Source organism: Chiloscyllium plagiosum, unplaced genomic scaffold, assembly GCF_037043375.1.
Source record: "Chiloscyllium plagiosum isolate Xiang-an unplaced genomic scaffold, Cpla_swu_hap1 HiC_scaffold_6, whole genome shotgun sequence".
Taxonomy (NCBI): Eukaryota; Metazoa; Chordata; class Chondrichthyes; order Orectolobiformes; family Hemiscylliidae; genus Chiloscyllium; species Chiloscyllium plagiosum.
In genome coordinates, this window is record NW_028270144.1 from 71,250,913 (window position 1) to 71,271,061 (window position 20,149).

General features: G+C 42.4%; 1 protein-coding gene across 1 annotated transcript in view; it reads left to right on the top strand.

The window, feature by feature from the left end:
- The first annotated feature begins 4,681 nt into the window (after nucleotides 1-4,681).
- The window catches only part of cnot11 (CCR4-NOT transcription complex, subunit 11), a 28,694-nt gene continuing 13,226 nt past the window's right edge, over nucleotides 4,682-20,149 (top strand). Inside the window, exons 1-3 of the mRNA XM_087988110.1 lie at nucleotides 4,682-5,185; nucleotides 15,680-15,844; nucleotides 19,849-20,001. Coding sequence (XP_087844236.1) covers nucleotides 4,867-5,185; nucleotides 15,680-15,844; nucleotides 19,849-20,001 — 637 coding nt within the window. The 5' untranslated portion in view covers nucleotides 4,682-4,866. The remainder of the gene's footprint in view (nucleotides 5,186-15,679; nucleotides 15,845-19,848; nucleotides 20,002-20,149) is intronic.

The window sequence follows — 20,149 nt, forward strand, 5'->3', positions numbered from 1 at the left end:
TCCAGCATTCCCTATACCTACCAGCCTTCCCTTTCACCCTGACAGTAATATACTTTCTCTGGATTCTTGCTATCTCATTTCTGAAGGCTTCCCATTTTCCAGCCGTCCCTTTACCTGCGAACAACTGCCTCCAATCAACTTTTGAAAGTTCTTGCCTACTACCGTCAAAATTGGCCTTTCTCCAATTTGGAACTTCAACTTTTAGATCTGGTCTATCCTTTTCCATCACTATTTTAAAACGAATAGAATTATGGTCGCTGGCCCTAAAGTGCTCCCCCACTGACACCTCAGTCACCTGCCCTGTCTTATTTCCCAAGAGTAGGGAATAACCACCATATTATTCTTACAGATAGCTGAGATCTCTTTACAAGTTTGTTTCTCAATTTCCCTCTGACTATTGGGGGGTCTATAATACAATCCCAATAAGGTGGTCATCCCTTTCTTATTTCTTGGTTCCACCCAAATAACTTCCCTCAATGTATTTCCAGGAATATCCTCCCTTAGCACAGCTGTCATGCTATCCCTTATCAAAAATGCCACTCCCCCTCCTCTTTTGCCTCCCTTTCTATCCTTCCTGTCACATTTGTATCCTGGAACATTCAGCTGCCAGTCCTGCCCATCCCTGAGCCACGTTTCTGTAATTGCTATGATATCCCAGTCCTATGTTGCTAACCATGCCCTAAGTTCATCTGCCTTCCCTGTTAGGCCCCTTGGATTGAAATAAATGCAGTTTAATTGATTAGTCCTACCTTGTCCCTGCCTACCTTGACTGTTTGACTCACGTCTGTTCTCAGCTGTACCCATCTCAGATCGATCTCTTTCGTCACTATCTCCCTGGGTCCCACCCCCCCACCTTACTAGTTTAAATCCTCCCAAGCAGTTCAAGCAGTTCCCTTCCAATCTCGTTGGTTCCAATGTGGACAATGACCTCCTGCTGGCCGCTCTCCCCCGTGAGAACATTCTGCACCCTCTCTTGAGACATCCTTGATCCTGGCACCAGGGAAACAACACACCATTCTGCTTTTTCTCTGCTGGCCACAGAAACATCTGTCTGTACCTCTGACTATAGAATCCCCTAACACAATTGATCTCTTGGAAGCCGACATACCCCTCGTTGCATTAGAACCATTCTCAATACCAGAAACTTGGCTGTTTGTGCTACGTTCCCCTGAGAATCCATCACCCCCTAAATTTTTCAAAACAGCATACCTGTTTGAAATGGTTTTATCCACAAAAGACTCCTGCTCTAGTTGCCTACCTCACTTACCCTTCCTGGAGTTAACCCATCTATGTGACTGTATCTGAGACTTTCCCCCCTTTCTATAACTGTCATCCATCTCATACTGTTGCTGTTGCAAATTCCTCATCGCTTCTAACTGTCTCTCCAACTGATCCACTTGATCTGATAAGATTCGCATCCAACAGCATTTATGGCAGATACAATCCGCAGTAACCCTTAAACTCTCTTTCAACTCCCACATCTGACAAGAAGTACATATCACTGTAAAAGTCATTTTTGCTCCTTCACAATCTACAGACTCGGAAAATAACACTGTCTTATTCCTCTACAAACACTGCCACAGGTTAAATTAATAGCTATGGCTTATATTTTAAGTTTAATCAAGAGACTTATTTCCAAAACATATAATCAAGAAAAAAATCCACTGTACCCACTACTGCAGCCTTTCTCTTGGACATACTTAAAACAACAATTAACTTATCTGATTCTGTGCTGTGAACTTTACCCAACAGTTCCTCCAAGATTAGTTGTGAATTTCACTGTTTGTTAATTTTCCCAGATGCACTCCGATGTCCAGCAATACACAAATTCAAACAGCTAAGGCAGTAACTGCGCAGGTTTTCTCTCTCTCTCTCTCCTGCACTGTCCTCACCATGTTGAAATGGTTCAGAAAAGATTTAGAATGATTTTACCAGGATGGAGTGTTTGAGCTATAGGAAGAGGCTGGATAGACTGGGCTATTTCCCCTGGACCATCAAAGGCTGAGGAATGATGGTAGAGATTTATAAAATTGTGAGAGACACGAGTAGGGGAGTCCAAAACTAGAGGCCATAGGTTTAGGGTGAGAGGGGAAAGATTTAAAAGGGGCAACCTTTTCACATAGAGTGTGGTATATGTATGGAATGAAGAAGTGGTGGTATAATTATAGCATTTAAAAGGCATCTGGATGGATATATGAATAGGAGGGGTTTAGAGGGACTGGGGCATATGCTGGCAAATGGGAACAGATTAATTTAGGATAAAATCCAAAAAGTGCAGATGCTGTAAATCAGAAACGAAAACTGAAATTGCTGGAAAAGTTCAGCAGGTCTGGCAGCATCCCCGAAGAGAAATCAGAATTAACATTTCAGGTCCAGTGACCCTTCCTCTGATTTCCCTTAATTTAGGATATCTGGTCGGCATGGATGAGTTGGTCTCAAAATTCTGTTTCCATGCTTGTACTCTAACAATCTGTCTCCACATTTCCTGACAGTCAAACTCATTCCCGAATACAATGTCTCTTCACATTTCCTGACAGTGTAGCTCATTCCTGAAGACAAGCTCTCTCCACATTTCCTGAAAGTGAATCTCATTCCTGAATACAGTTTCTCTCACGTTTCTAGACAATCAAACTCATTCCTGAATAGTGTCTCTGTCCATGTTCCTGACAGTCAAGATCATTCCTCAGAACAGTCTCTCTCCAGTTTCCTGACAGTCGGATACCTTCCTGAATACAGCATCTGTCCACATTTCCTGACAGTCGGACACATTCCTGAATACAGTGTCTCTCCACATTTCCTGACAGTCAGACACATTCCTAAATACAGTCAGACATATTCCTGAATACAGGGTCTCTCCACATTTCCTGACAGTCGGACACATTCCGGAATACAGTCAGACACATTCCTGAATAGACTCTCTCCACATTTCCTGAATACAGTCAGACACATTCCTGAATAGTCTCTCTCCACATTTCCTGAATACAGTCAGACACATTCCTGAATAGTGTATCTCCACATTTCCTGAATACAGCCACTGTCCACATTTCCTGAATACAGTCAGACACATTCCTGAATAGTCTGTCTACACTTCCTGAACACAGTCAGACACATTCCTGAATAGTGTCTCTCCACATTTCCTGAATACAGCCTCTGCCCACATTTCCTGAATACAGTCACAGACACTTTCCTGAATACAGCCTCTGTCCACATTTCCTGAATATAGTCAGACATATTCCTGAATAGTGTCTGTCCACATTTCCTGAATACAATCAGACACATTCCTGAATAGTTTCTCTCCACATTTCCTGACAGTCAGACACATTCCTGAATAGTGTCTCTCCACATTTCCTGACAGTCAGACACATTCCTGAATACAGCCTCTGTCCACATTTCCTGAATACAGCCTCTGTCCACATTTCCTGAATACAGTCACAGACACTTTCCTGAATACAGCCTCTGTCCACATTTCCTGAATACAGTCAGACACATTCCTGAATAGTGTCTGTCCACATTTCCTGAATACAATCAGACACATTCCTGAATAGTGTCTCTCCACATTTCCTGACAGTCAGACACATTCCTGAATAGTGTCTCTCCACATTTCCTGACAGTCAGACACATTCCTGAATAGTGTCTCTCCACATTTCCTGAATACAGCCTCTGTCCACATTTCCTGAATACAGTCAGACACATTCCTGAATAGTCTGTCTACACTTCCTGAATACAGTCAGACACATTCCTGAATAGTGTCTCTCCACATTTCCTGAATACAGCCTCTGTCCACATTTCCTGAGTACAGTCAGACACATTCCTGAATAGTGTCTGTCTACATTTCCTGAATACAGCCTCTGCCCACATTTCCTGAATACAGTCACAGACACTTTCCTGAATACAGCTTCTGTCCACATTTCCTGAATACAGTCAGACACATTCCTGAATAGTGTCTGTCCACATTTCCTGAATACAGTCAGACACATTCCTGAATAGTGTTTCTCCACATTTCCTGACAGTCAGACACATTCCTGAACAGTGTCTCTCCACATTTCCTGAATACAGCCTCTGCCCACATTTCCTGAATACAGTCAGACACTTTCCTGAATACAGCCTCTGTCCACATTTCCTGAATACAGTCAGACACTTTCCTGAATACAGCCTCTGTCCACATTTCCTGAATACAGTCAGACACATTCCTGAATAGTCTGTCTACACTTCCTGAATACAGTCAGACACATTCCTGAAAAGTGTCTCTCCACATTTCCTGAATACAGCCTCTGTGCACATTTCCTGAATACAGTCAGACACATTCCTGAATAGTGTCTGTCTACATTTCCTGAATACAGTCAGACACATTCCTGAATACAGTCAGACACATTCCTGAATAGTGTCTGTCTACATTTCCTGAATACGGTCAGACACATTCCTGAATACAGTCAGACACATTCCTGAATACAGTGTCTCTCCACATTTCCTGAATACAATCAGACACATTCCTGTATAGTGTCTCTCCACATTTCCTGACAGTCAGACACATTCCTGTATAGTGTCTATCCACATTTCCTGACAGTCAGACATATTCCTGAATACAGTGTCTCTCCATGTTGTTCCTGACGGACAGCCCTCGCCCAGAGGACAGGTTTTGCGACAGTGCTGTGAAACGGCGGCGCCAAACTGTTGGCTTTGCGGTAGGTGTTGGCGGCCTGCGGCTTGGCCCAACGCGGTGCTGCCGCGTTAAAATCTTGAGTTTTTTTTTAAAGAAAAGAGCGAAGAATTATATGTTTGTTTGTTTTTCCCCACCCCAAGGGGACGCGTGTTGTAGTTGTTGTGGTGGAGTCGGCGGCAGCGTTCGGCCTCCCGGGCCCGGGCACCATGACTCTGGCTCCGAAGGAGCTGAGCAGCCTGATCGGCATCATCTGTGAGGAAGCGACCAGTAACACCTTCGAGGGCCTCTCCACCGCCTTCCATCACTACTTCGCCAAGCATGACCATTTCCGAGTCGGCTCCACGCTCGTCATGTTGCTGCAACAAGCCGACCTGCTGCCCAGCCCCCAGCAGCGGCTCACCGCCCTCTACCTGCTCTGGGAGATGTACCGCACCGAGCCGCTCGCCGCCAACCCCTTCGCCGCTGTCTTCGCCCATCTCCTTAACGCCGCGCCGGTGGCCGAGGAGCAGGAGAAACAGCTGCTGGGTAAGCCCGTGGACGGTGCTCGGAGACACACCGTCCCCTTCCCCAGCGGGGCGGGGGCTCTGTGGCTCACGGTGACCGAAAGCATGCGTGGCCGGGGTTTACCATCTTTTACCTCCTTTTTAAAAATAATTTTTTCATTTCGCACGGAAAATTCATTCAGAGCTTACATTATCGGCGGCGCTGCTCCCCATCGATGTAAAATCTTCCAGGTGTTGAGTGTGAAACATCTCACACTTACACAGGGAATTCTGTTAGATTTCCTGTCTCCACACCAGAATAGTCAGTGTACTTTCAGAGGGGAGTTAAAAATCAAACAACACCAGGTTATAGTCCAACAGGTTTAATTGAAAGCATACTAGCTTTCGGAGCGTCGCTCCTTCCAATTAAACCTGTTGGACTATAACCTGGTGTTGTGTGATTTTTAACTTTGTACATCCCAGTCCATCACCGGCATCTCCAAATCATGACTTTCGGAGGGGAGTTCTGAATGTGCAACGTCTCAAAAGACTTTGCGAGATTGAATGAGGTGCCCAACAAACGCATGTGGCCTTTAATGTAATTTCTGCTATGGAGCTTTATCTGTAACATGAGATGAAAACGTCCACCCGGGAACTTAGAGGCATGTTAGAACCTTTGTTCTTTCGAAGTCAGTTCAAATTCCGCTTCACCTGTTTCACAGCTCAGTTTCGGGAGTTCACAGGGAATGTGAATTATTTTATGTTTTAACGTCCTCAAAATTATCCATTGTGGTGGAACCAAATGATTGTTCTAATTCACACAGGCCAGCTAACTGTTTCCATTTAAATTCTGTTATTTGTAAATGAAGTTTGAGTAATTGATTATTGGAAATAATTTCAGTATTGATTTTTCTTTTGCCAGCATAGAAATTGTAGGATGCAGGTGAGCTTTAAAAATGCTGTGTAAGATTTGTATGAAAATATATAACTTTGTACACATTAACTCTAACCTGATCGCAGAAGTTAATTGATCAACTTTGTGCATTTTTTAGAGCTGCCAATTCATTGTGTGCTGGAATGTAAATAGAGTCATAGAGATGTACAGCATGGAAACAGACCCTTCCGTCCAACCCGTCCATGCCAACCAGATATCCCAACCCAATCTAGTCCCACCTGCCAGCACCTGGCCCATATCCCTCCAAACCCTTCCTATTCATGTACCCATCCAAATGCCTCTTAAATGTTGCAATTGTACCAGCCTCCACCACATCCTTTGACAGCTCATTCCATACACGTACCACCCTCTGCGTGAAAAAGTTGCCCCTTAGGTCTCTCTTATATCTTTCCCCTCTCACCCTAAACCTATGCCCTCTAGTTCTGGACTCCCCAACCCCAGAGAAAAGACTTTATCTATTTATCCTATCCATGCCCCTCATAATTTTGTAAACCACTATAAGATCACCCCTCAGCCTCCGGCGCTCCAGGGAAAACAACCCTAGCCTGTTCAGCTTCTCCCTACATCTCAAATCTTCCAACCTTGGTAACATCCTTGTAAATCTTTTCTGAACCCTTTCAAGTTTCACAACATCTTTCCAATAGGAAGTAGACCAGAATTGCACGCAATATTCCAACAGTGGCCTAACCAATGTCCTGTACAGCCGCAACATGACCTCCCAACTCCTGTACTCAATACTCTGATCAATAAAGGAAGGTATACCAAGCGCCGCCTTCACTATCCTATCTACCTGTGACTCCACTTTCAAGGAGCTATGAACCTGCACTCCAAGGTCTCTTTGATCAGCAACACTCCCAAGGACTTTACCATTAAGTGTATAAGTCCTGCTAAGATTTGCTTTCCCAAAATGCAGCACCTCGCATTTATCTGAATTAAACTCCATCTGCCACTTCTCAGCCCATTGTCCCATCTGGTCAACATCCTGTTGTAATCTGAAGTAACCCCCTTCACTGTCCACTACACCTCCAATTTTGGTGTCATCTGCAAACTTACTAACTGTACCTCTTATGCTCGCATCCAAATCATTTATGTAAATGACAAAAAGTAGAGGGCCCAGCATCGATTCTTGTGGCACTCCATTGGTCACAGGCCTCCAGTCTGAAAAACAATCCTCCACCACCACCCTCTGTCTTCTACCTTTGAGCCAGTTCTGTATCCAAATGGCTAGTTCTCCCTGTATTCCATGAGATCTAACCTTGCTAATCAGTCTCCCATGGGGAACCTTGTCGAACGCCTTACTGAAGTCCATATAGATCACATCTACTGCTCTGCCCTCATCAATCTTCTTTGTTACTTCATCAAAAAAACTCACTCAAGTTTGTGAGACATGATTTCCCACGCACAAAACCATGTTGACTATCCTGAATCAGTCCTTGCCTTTCCAAATACATGTACATCCTGTCCCTCAGGATTCCCTCCAACAACTTGCCCACAACCGAGGTCAGGCTCACCGGTCTATAGTTCCCTGGCTTGTCTTTACCGCCCTTCTTAAACAGTGGCACCACGTTTGCCAACCTCCAGTCTTCTGGCACCTCACCTGTGACTATCGATGATACAAATATCTCAGCAAGAGGCCCAGCAATCACTTCCCTAGCTTCCCACAGAGGTCTCGGGTACACCTGATCAGGTCCTGGGGATTTATCCACCTTTAACCGTTTTAAGATATCCAGCACTTCCTCCTCTGTAATCTGGACATTTTGCAAGATGTCACCAACTATTTCCATACAGTCTATATCTTCCATATCCTTTTCCACAGTAAATACTGATGCAAAATATTCATTTAGTTTCTGCCCCATTTTCTGTGGCTCCGCACAAAGGCTGCCTTGCTGATCTTTGAGGGGCCCTATTCTCTCTCTAGTTATCCTTTTGTCCTTAATATATTTGTAAAAACCCTTTGGATTCTCCTTAATTCTATTTGCTAAAGCTACCTCATGTCCCTGTTTCGCCCTCCTGATTTCCCTCTTAAATATACTCCTACTTTCTTTATACTCTTTTAAGGATTCATTCAATCTATCCTGTCTACACCTGACATATGCTTCCTTCTTTTTCTTAACCAAACCCTCAATTTCTTTAGACATCCAGCATTCCCTATACCTACTAGCCTTCCCTTTCAGGAATATATTTTCTCTGGATTCTTGCTATCTCATTTCTGAAGGCTTCCCATTTTCCAGCCGTCCCTTTACCTGCGAACATCTGCCTCCAATCAGCTTTTGAAAGTTCTTGCCTAATACCGTCAAAATTGGCCTTTCTCCAATTTAGAACTTCAACTTTTAGATCTGGTCTATCCTTTTCCATCACTATTTTAAAACGAATAGAATTATGGTTGCTGGCCCCAAAGTGCTCCCCCTCAGTCACCTGCCCTGCCTTATTGACATAGCTGTCAAAGATAATGTGCTAATGTTTTTTTGAGCCCTCTTACTCATGTTGCTTGTAAGTCTAGCAACAAACCATATAATCAGGCCAAATGTATTAAGTTGACACTTGCATTTTTTTTGGAAAAACCAGGATGGCTTTCGAAAAGTCTGGTGAGACAGTATAAAGTGAGATGGGTCTTATTATTAAGTGAACCTGCTTCACTCACCTGGCAACTTGTTTAAAAACAACAGTATCTGAGCAGCAAGCTGCTTGACTAATTTCCATTACCTTTGTGTATACCAAGAAGGCAGATGCTATGCAGACAAGAGTGACATAGGAAGAAATTCTTTCACTAGAAGGTTCAAAATTCAAAAGAAGTGGGAAATAGATAGTTGGTACTTATGACCAGATGAGTTGCATCTAAGGATATTGAAAGAGATGAGAGTGGTAATTGCTGGGTCAATGGTCATCATCTTTCAGTCTTCCTTAGACTTGGGAGAGCTGCTGGAGGACTGAAGAATTACAAACGTCATGCCCGTGTTCAGTAAAAGCCTAGCATTTACAGACCAATTATACTTCATTGGAGAAGTTTCTAGCAATAGTTATTCAGGATAGAATTAGTTGTCACATGGTAAAAAGTGGCTTGATTGTGAAAATTCTGAGTAAATTTTTAAAGAGGAAACTTTTTAACTTACTTGCTGGAAGTTTTTTTTTTGAAACATTAATTGGAAGGATCAATGCAGATAGTGTTTTGATGTGGGGTACATGGTTTTTCAAAAGGCATTAAATAAAGTGCCACACAACAAACTTGTGAGAAAGGTGTAGCTTATGGAATAAAAGGGAGAATAGCAAAATGGATGCAAAATTGGCTGAGTGATAGGTTACAGGGAATGGTCAATGAATATCTTTTAGACTGGAGAAACATTTGCAATGCAGTTCTCCAGGAATTGGGATTACACATTGTTTTCTTGATATTTGCAGCGGTCTACAGCATAGAATTCTACCCTATGGAGTCGGCACCAGTCAAAAATAACCACCTAATAATTCTAATATTGTTTTCCAGCACTTGCCCCATGGCCTCGTATGCCTTAGCATTACAAGTGTACATTTAAATACTGCTCAAAAATAGAGAGTTCTGCTTCGACCACTCTTAGAGGCAATGAGTTCCAGATTTCTGCCGCTCTTCAGCGAAGAAAAAATTCATTTCGAGTGCTCTCTTGGTCATTGATCCTCTCCACGAAGGGGAAATGTTCCTTCTGCCTATCCCTCACATAATTAATGCATCTCAGTCATGTCATAGAGTCATAGAGATGTACAGCATGGAAACAGACCCTTCAGTCCAACTTGTCCATGCCGACCAGATATCCCAATCCAATCTAGTCCCACCTGCTTCATAACCCTCCAAACCCTTCCTATTCATGTACCCATCCAGATGCCTTTTAAATGTTGCAATTGTACTAACCTCCACCACTTCCTTTAGCAGCTCATTCCATACAGGACGGCATGGTGGCTCAGTGGTTAGCAGTGCTGTCTCATAGCACCAGAATCCCAGGTTCGATTCCAGCCATGGGCAACTGTCTGTGTGGAGTTTGCACATTCTCCCAGTGTCTGTGTGAGTTTCCTCCGAGTGCTCCTGTTTCCTCCCACAGTCCAAAGATGTGCAGGTCAGGTGAATAGGCTGTGCTAAATTGCCCATAGTATTCGGTGCATTCGTCAGAGGGAAATGAGTCTGGGTGGGTTACTCTTCAGAGGGTCGGTGTGGACTTGTTGGGCCGAAGGGCCTGTTTCCACAATGTAGGGAATCTAATCTAATCTAATCAAAAGATGTACCACCCTCTATCTTTCCGCTCTCACCTAAACCTATGCCCTCTAATTCTGGACTGCACCACTCCAAGGACAAGACTTTGTCAATTTATCCTATCCATGCCCCTCATGATTTTTTAAACCTCTGTAAGGTCCCCCCTCAGCCTCCGATGCTCCAGGGAAAACAGCCCCAGCCTATTCAACCTCTCCCTATAGCTCAAATCCTCCAACCCTGGAAACATCCTTGTAAATCTTTTCTGAATCCTCCCAGATTTCACAGTATCTTTCCAATAGGAAGGAGACCAGGATTGCATGCAATATTCTAACTGTGTCCTAACCAATGTCCTGTACAGCTGCAACATGACTTCCCAACTCCTGTACTCAATACTCTGACCAATAAAGGAAAGCATACTAAATGTCTTCTTCACTATCTTATCTACCTGCGACTCCACTTTCAAGGAGCTATGAACCTGCACTCCAAGATCTCTTTGTTCATCAACACTCCCCAGGACATTACAATTAAGTGCATAAGTCCTGCTAAGATTTGCTTTCCCAAAATCCCTCGCATTTATCTGATATAAATCCCATCTGCTCGAAACGTCAGCTCTTTGCTCTCCTTACAGATGCTGCCAGACCTGCTCAGATTTTCCAGCATTTTCTCTTTTGGTTTCAGATTCCAGCATCTGCAGTAATTTGCTTTTATGATGCAAAATACTCGTTTAGTATCAGCCCCATCTCCTGTGGCTCCACACAAAGGCTGCCTTGCTGATCTTTGAGGGGACCTAATCTCTCCCTAGTTACCCTTTTGTCCTTAATGAACCCTTTGGATTCTCCTTAACTCTTTTTGCCAAAGCTTTCTCTTGTCCCCTTTTTGCCTTCCTGATTTCCCTCATACATATACTCCTACTGCATTTATATTCTTCTAAGGATTCACTTGATCTATCCTATTTGTACCTGACAAATGCTTCCTTCTTTTTTCTTAAATAAACCCTCAATTTCTTTAGTCATCCAGCATTCCCTACGCCTATCAGCCGTTCCTTTCACCCTAACAGGAATATACTTTCTCTGGACTCTCATTATCTCATTTCTGAAGGCTTCCCATTTTCCAGCCGTCCCCTTATCTGCAAACATCTGCGCCCAGTCAGCTTTTGAAAGTTCTTGCCTAATATCGTCAAAGTTGGCCTTCCTCCAATTTAGAACTTCAACTTTTAGATCTGATCTATTCTTTTCCATCACTACTTTAAAACTAATAGAATTATGGTCGCTGGCTTAAAAGTGCTCCCCCACTGACACCTCAGTCACCTACCCTGCCTCATTTCCCAAGAGTAGGTCAAGTTTTGCACCTTCTCTCGTAGGTACATCCACATATTGAATCAGAAAATTTTCTTGTACACACTTAAATTCCTCTTCATCTAAACACTTAACACTATGGTAGTCCCAGTCTATGCTTGGAAAGTTAAAATCCCCTACCTTAACCACCCTATTATTCTTACAGATAGTTGAGATCTCCTTATAAATTTGTTTCTCAATTTCCCTCTGACTATTAGGGGGTGTATAATACAATCCCAATAAGGTGATCAGCCCTTTCTTATTTCTCAGTTCCACCCAAATAATTTTCCTGGATGTATTTCCGGGAATATCCTCCCTCAGTACAGCTGTAATGCTATCCCTTATCAAAAACGCCACTCCCCCTACTCTCTTGCTTCCCTTTCTGTCCTTCCTGTAGCATTTGTATCCTGGAACATTAAGCTGCCAGTCCTGTCCATCCCTGAGCCATGTTTCTGTAATTACTATGCTATCCCAGTCGCATGCTCCTAACCATGCCCTGAGTTCATCTGCCTTCCCTGTTAGGCCTCTTGCATTGAAAAAAAAATACAGTTTAATTTATCAGTCTTATCTTGTTCTCTGCTTTGTCCCTGCCTGCCCTGACTATTTGCTGCACCTTTATTCTCAACTGTACCAGTCTCAAGATTGAAATCTTTCTCCACTATCTCCCTGGGTCCCACTCCCCACCTTCTTAGTTTAAATCCTCCCTAGCAGCTCTAGCAAATCTCCCTGTCAGTATATTAATCCCCTTCCAATTTAGGTGCAGTCCGTCCTTCTTGACTAGCCTGCTTCCGAGCTGTGATTCTATGATTCTCTGAATTGTCTTGTACAATTTCAGCATAATCACCTTGCTCTTGTACTTTATGCCACTCTTAATAAAGCCTAGGAGACAATGCTTCATTAACTACTCTCTACGATTGTCTTACCTTCAATGCTCTGTGCACAGGTGCCTTGACTCCTGCACCCCCTTTAGAATTGATTCCCTTATTTTATTTGTTTGACAATGTTCTATCAAAATGTATGGCATCATACTTTTTGCAAGGAACATCCACTGCTATCCATCTGCCAATCACCAAAACTTTTGAAATTGTTCACTGTCCTCCTCACAGTTACACTGATTCTAAGTTTCACATCATCTGCAAACTTTGAAAATGTCAACTGCATACCAAAAACGAGATCATTAATACATATTCTGAAAGGCATGAGATGACGTACTTAGGCAGGACAAACATGACAAGGGAAAATGCAATAAACAGTAACACAAAGGAATAGAGGGACTTTGATGTGTATATGCACTGGTCCCTCAAGGTAGCAGGCCAGGAAGATGGCATATCTGCCTTAATTAGCAAAGCACAGAATTTAGGAGGAGCAAGTTATGCTGGAACTTTACAAAAACTAGTTTGGCCGCAGCGAGAGTTCTGAAATTCACATGATAGGAGGTATGTGATAACACAGAGTACAGAGGTGATTCATCAGGACGTTGCCTGGGCTAAAGAGTCTTAGTTACGAAGAGAGATTAATAGACTGCTTCCCTTGGAGCTGAGTAGACTCCGGGTGACTATTTAAGAAGAGTGGTAAGGACGAGCCAGGGAACTATAGACCATTGAGCCTGACATCGATGGTAGGAATCTTGAGGGACAGGATGTACATGTATTTGGAAAGGCATGGACTGATTAGGGATAGTCAACATGGCTTTATGCGTGGGAAATCAGGTCTCACAAACTTGACTGCGTTTTTTGAAGAAGTAACAAAGAGGAGTGATGAGGGCAAAGTGGTAGACGTTATCTATATGGACTTCAGTAAGGCGTTCGACGAAGTTCCCCATGTGAGATGGTTAGCAAGGTTAGATCTCATGGAATACAGGGAGAACTAACCATTTGGATACAGAACTGGCTCAAAGGTAGAAGACAGGGTGGTGGTGGAGGTTTTTTCAGACTGGCAGCCTGTGACCAGTGGAGTGCCACAAGGATTGGTGCTGGGTCCAACGCTTTTCGTCATTTATGTAAATGATTTGGATGTGAGCATAAGAGGTATAGATAGTAAGTTTGGAGATGACACCAAAATTGGAGGTGTAATGGACAGCGAAGAGGGTTACCTCAGATTACAACAGGATCTTGACCAGATGGGCCAATGGGCTGAGAAGTGGCAGATGGAGTTTAATTTTGGGAAAGCAAATCTTAGCAGGACTTGTACACTTAATGGTAAGGTCCTAGGGCATGTTGCTGAACAAAGACACATTGGAGTGCAGGTTCATAGTTCTTTGAAAGTGGAGTCGCAGGTAGATAAGATAGTGAAGAAGACATTTAGTATGCTTTCCTTTATTGGTCAGAGTATTGAGTACAGGAGTTGGGAAGTCATGTTGCAGCTGTACAGGACATTGGTTAGGCCAGTGTTGGTATATTGTGTGCAATTCTTGTCTTCTTCTGTTGGAAGGATGTTGTGAAACTTGAAAGGGTACAGAAAAGATTTACAAGGATGTTGCCAGGGTTGGAGGATTTGAGCTATAGTGAAAGGTTGAATAGGCTGGGGCTGTTTTCCCTGGAGCATCGGAGGCTGAGGGGTAACCTTATAGAGGTTTATAAAATCATGAGGACAGGATAAATAGACAAAGTCTTTTCCCTGGGGTGGGTGAGTCCAGAATTAGAAGGCATAGATTTAGGGTGAGAGGGAAAAGATATAAAAGAGACCTAAGGGGCAACCTTTTTACTCAGAGGGTGGTACGTGTATGAAATGAGCTGCCAGAGGAAATAGTACGATTGCAGCATTTAAAAGGCATCTGGATTGGTATATGAATAGGAAGGGTTTGGAGGGATATGGGCTGGGTGCTGGCAGATGAGGCTAGATTGGGTTGGGATATCTGGTCGGCATGGACAAGTTGGACCGAAGGGTCTGTTTCCATGCTGTACATCTCCATGACGCTATGACCCTCTGAAGAGCATCCCACACAGACCCACCTATCACCTGTCCCTGTAACCCTGCAACTCCCATGGCTAATCCATCAATCCTGCATGTCCCTGGATACTATGGGCAATTTAGTATGGCCGATCCATGTAACCTGCACATCTTTGGACTGTGGGAGGAAACTGAAGCACCTAGAGGAAACCCATGCAGACACAGGGAGAATGTGCAAACTGTACATAGACAGTCCCCCAGGGGTGGAATCAAACCTGCATCCCTGGTGCTGTGAGGCAATAGTGCTCACCACTGAGCTGTGCTGCCTCTGTGCTGTTAGATCTGAGTATTGAATACAGTTCAGGATGCCAAACTGTAGGAAGGATGTGAGTGCCGAGTAGATTTACAAGAATAATTCGAGGGATGAGAAACTTCAATTTTGAGGATAAATTGGTGTCTTGTGGAGTTTTCCTTTCTTTTAGGGAGGGAATGATGGGAGGAAAGAAAGCTAGAGCAGATCTGGGATTTTCACGATTTTGAAAGGTCTGGATAGAATATTTAGAGCGACTGTTCACATTCGTAATAGGATCAAAAACAAGAGGACAAGAATTTACAAAAGAAGAAAATGTGATATGGGGGCAAAAAAACTTTCACCAAGGTTTGGAATGCATTATTTGGATGTGTGTGGATACAGTTACTTGAGGCATTAAATGTTTTAGATGGAAACAATGTGCAAGGTAGGAGGAAATGCAAGAGAATAGCATTAAGCCATGATACTCATTAGGAAAGCCAGTGCATGCATGATGGGCTGGATGGCCCCCTTCGATGTTGTAACAATTCTATGACTTTGTGATGTAATTGTGGAGAAATGCACACAACTCTTTTAAAATAGTTGTTAAATTGCGATATTTACTTTTTGACATGTTTTGTTCTGAGAAAAGTTCATAGGAAATTAGATCCCATACAAATATAGGAAAATAATATTTCACAAATATATTTCTCAACACATACACAATTTTCAAAGTTTTTTTTACAGTACTGCTTAGACTTTTCATGTTTTGTAGCTAATGTTTCTTTTTATTTATTGTAATTAAAAATTATTTAAGCTCCATACTGAACTTTTGTGTTTTTTTTTCTATTTAACAGGATTCTTGCCACCAATTACTCCACCTGAGAAATTTTTTCTTTCTCAGTTGATGTTGGCTCCTCCAAGAGAGCTGTTTAAGAAAACTCCTCGTCAGATTGCATGTATGGATGTGGGTAACATGCCTCAGTCTGTAGATATTAGTGGCCTGCAGTTGGCCTTGGCTGGTGAGTAATGTTGTTATGCACTCTTCAAAAAAAAAGTTAGATAAGTTCAGCCAAGGATCCGTAAAACTAAATTTGTCAAATTGTAATTTAGCTTCAAGCTCATGCGCACTTTCTACAATTGGCAAAATGCAGAATTCAGTTAGATGGTGTAATTATTGCAGCAAAATAGCTATTCTGTTTTAACACACTATTTGTGTTTGATTAAAGTTTGGGATGTAACAGAATTTTATGCAACAAACCACTGTACCTCAAACTGGTATTTTATATACAAAGGCCTTGCAACTGTTCAGTTTTTAGAAAGGTCTGGCAGGTTGAGGCTGAAAAACAGATTAGACTATTCTTGATCTTATATTTAAATGTTAAGGACAATGGTAGAAAAGATTTCAACTACGAAGAAATTGGGAAATTTTAAGAAGTTTCAGGGTTTGGTGAAGAGACTCCTAGTATACGATGAAGAATAAATGAAATGTACAAAGGCTGACAAACGCATCAGAATTTGTTTTTTCCTGAAGGCCTTTTGTTAGGTATTCTTTAAGCTTACATTTTGATTAGTATTCAATCTTTTTGGGGTTTTCTTTTCTTTCAACAGAAGAAACAAATGAGAGGCAAAAGTAGAGATTGGGCCGCTCCAAATTGATGCAGGAAGGCTAGTGATGGGAGATAAGGAAATAGCTGAAGAACTTAATAAATACTTTGTCAGTCTTCACAGTGGAAGACATGAGTAATATCCCAACAATTAAGGAGCGTCAAGGGGTAGAGTTGAATATGGTGGCCATTACAAAGGAGCAAGTACTTGATAAGCTAAAAGGGCTAAAAACTGACAAAATTTCCTGGCCCGGATGGGCTACATCCTAGAGTTCTGAGGGAGGTGGTTGAAGAAATAGAGAAGGCATTGGTTGTAATCTTTCAAAAATCACTGGAGTCAAGGAAAGTCCCAGATGATTGGAAAATCACTGTTGTAACCCTCTTGTTCAAGAAAGGGTCAAGACAAAAGATGGAAAATTATAGGCCTATTAGCCTAACCTCAGTTATAGGTAAAAATTCTAGAATCCATCATTAAGGATGAGATTTCTGAATTCTTGGAAGTGCAGGGTTGAATTAGAACAAGTCAACATGGATTTAGTAAGGAGAGGTCATGCCTGACAAACCTGTTAGAAATCATTTGAAGAGGTAACAAGTAGGTTAGATCAGGGAAACCCAGTGGATGTTATCTACCTAGACTTCCAAAAGGCCTTTGATAAAGTGCCTCATGGGAGGCTGCTGAGTAAGGTGAGGGCCATGGTGTTCAACGTGAACTCCTGGCATGGATTGAGGATTGGCTGTCTGACAGAAGGCAGAGAGTTCGGATAAAAGGTTCTTTTTTTGGAATGGCAGCTGGTGACAAATGGTGTCCCGCATGGTTCAGTGTTGGGTCCCCAGCTGTTCACTTTATATATAAATGATCTGGATGAAGAGGCTTGGGGGCATTCTGGTGAAGTTCACTGATTATACGAAGTTAGGTGGACAGGCAGGTAGTTCTGAGGTGATGGGGAGGCTACAGAAAGATTTAGATAGTTTAGGGAATGGTCCAAGAAATGGCTGATGAAATTCAATGTGAGCAAATGCGAGGTCTTGCACTTTGGTAAAAAGTACACAGGCAGGGACTATTTTATAAACGGTGATCTGAGAGTGCTAGTACAGGATTCTCTGAAGGTTGACTTGCAGGTTGAGTCCGTGGTTAAGAAAGCAAATTAGATTAGATTAGATTAGATTAGATTACTTACAGTGTGGAAACAGGCCCTTCGGCCCAACAAGTCCACACCGACCCGCCGAAGCGCAACCCACCCATACCCCTACATTTGCCCCTTTAACCTAACACTACGGGCAACTTAGCATGGCCAATTCACCTGACCCGCACATCTTTGGACTATGGGAGGAAACCGGAGCACCCGGAGGAAACCCACGCAGACACGGGGAGAATGTGCAAACTCCACACAGTCAGTCGCCTGAGTCGGGAATTGAACCCGGGTCTACAGGCGCTGTGAGGCAGCAGTGCTAACCACTGGGCCACCGTGCCGCCCACAAATGTAATATCATTTATTTCAAGAGGGTTGAAATGTAAAAACAGTGAGGTGATACTAAAACTTTATAAAGCTATGGTTAGGCCCCATTTAGAATATTGTGTCCGGCTTTGGGCCCCACACCTCAGGAAGGACATACTGGCACTGCAGCGTGTCCAGCAGAGATTCACACGGATGATCCCTGGAATGGTAGGTCGAACATATAATGAACGGCTCAAGATCCTGGGATTGTATTCGTTAGAGTTCAGAAGGTTGAGACGAGATCTAATAGAAACTTACAAGATAATGCATGGCTTAGAAAGGGTGGATGCTGGGAAATTGTTTCCGTCAGGCGAGAATACTAGGACTTGTGGGTACAGCCTTAAAATTAGAGGGGGTCAATTTAGAACGGAAATGAGACATTTCTTCAGCCAGAGAATGGTGGGTCTGTGGAATTCATTGCCACAGAGCGCAGAGGAGGCTGGGACGTTAAATGTCTTCAAGGCAGAGATTGATAAACTCTTAATCTCGCAAGGAATTAAGGGATACGGGAGAGTGCGGATAAGTGGCGTTGAAATGCCCATCAGCCATTATTGAATGGCGGACTGGACTTGATGGGCTGAATGGCCTTACTTCCACTCCTATTTCTTATGGCACAAATACCAAGGATTATATACATATTATTTAAACTTTTAATTAGAAATTAATAAGTAACATGTTATTGTTAATTTATGATAAATATCCAATATTTTGTTTCCAAAATGGGATCATGCACCTATTGCAATTAGCCCCTCTTGCCCTACTATGCAGAATATCTACTCCTTGTTCTAGGATAGTCAGCTGATCTTTTGTAGAAACAATAATCATAAGGATCCTTGGTTGGGGTCAGCAATATTTTTCTGTTAAGGAGCCTCTTGAAAGATAAGTTGTTAAGCGAGGTGGACAAGCTTACAGAGGGGATTAATGAGCTAAACTAAAGGCAGCTAAAGGCATGGTTACAACATTGGAGCAAGAAAAATGAAGGGTGTATAACAAGCTAAAATTGGAGAAATGCAGAGAATTGAAGAACAGCAGTTGGTTGCAGAGGTTAGGCAAAATGAATTTGAAAACGAGATGTAGAACTTTATCTCCCTGTCTAGCAGTGCCACAAATTTAATGTAAAACATGAGCACAGAGATGAACAGGGTGGTATAAGTAGTTTAGGATGTGCTCAGAGTTCACCCTGAATCATTTACATCTGGTTCTGCCTGTTGCACTCTCTCTGTCTGGAAATCATGCTGGAGGAAATCAGCTGAATTGATGCAACTGTGCAAATCAGTATGAAAAGTTCATCTGCTGAAGGATTCAATTGGATGTGATACGTTATATCTAGTCTTTTTCTTTAGTGATGCTAACTGACCCCCTGTGAGTATCCAGTATTAGATATATTGTCAATGGTGCAAGAAATCCATTACTTTTGGGAAAGATTTTTTTCAGAAGTTAATGCACAAGTTTGTAAATAGTTCCTTGAGCCCTTAAGTTTACCCTGAGACAGTTGTGAACTTTGTAGGATGTATCATTTCAGTATGCCCTTTCAAATTGCTTGGCATAGCATAGAAGTTTGTGAATGAGAGTTTAGTTTTAGGCAATATGTAATGTCATTTCTCAGTGATCTTCTCCACAAATTAGGTAAATCTTATATATTACAAAGAGACTTTTTTTAAAATTTGCCTTGTGTACTAGTGAGATGAACAATAGTAAGGATTCTGAAAAAGAAAATTAGCAATTTTTTTCCTTTTTGCCCTTTGCTATCTGGATTTATACGCAAGTGAACACCTTCAAGGTAGTCAGCAAAATTGCCTCTATGATAGGAAGTCATGTAGCATGAAAGGAGTCAGTCTTTAGTTGATCTGCAATTGTCCTTTATATATGGATTGCTTACATATGTTTGTACATTTTATGCATAATCTTTTATTTATTCTGCAGAGCGCCAGTCTGAATTACCAACTCAAAGCAAAGCCAGTTTTCCAAGCATACTCCCTGATCCTGATCCTGACTCTTCCAACTCTGGATTTGACAGTTCTGTCGCTACTCAGATTATAGAGGCTTTAGTGAGTGGACCAAGGCCACCAATAGAAAGTAAGCAGTTTTAAATTGATGTTGATGATATTAGAAAAAGGGATGCTAATCTAGAATTTTCTCAGTCCCAGAACCCAGATTCAAATGTGCTCATCCAATTAATTTTGCATTTTGCTATCTTTTGATATAATTGATAAATTATTAAATG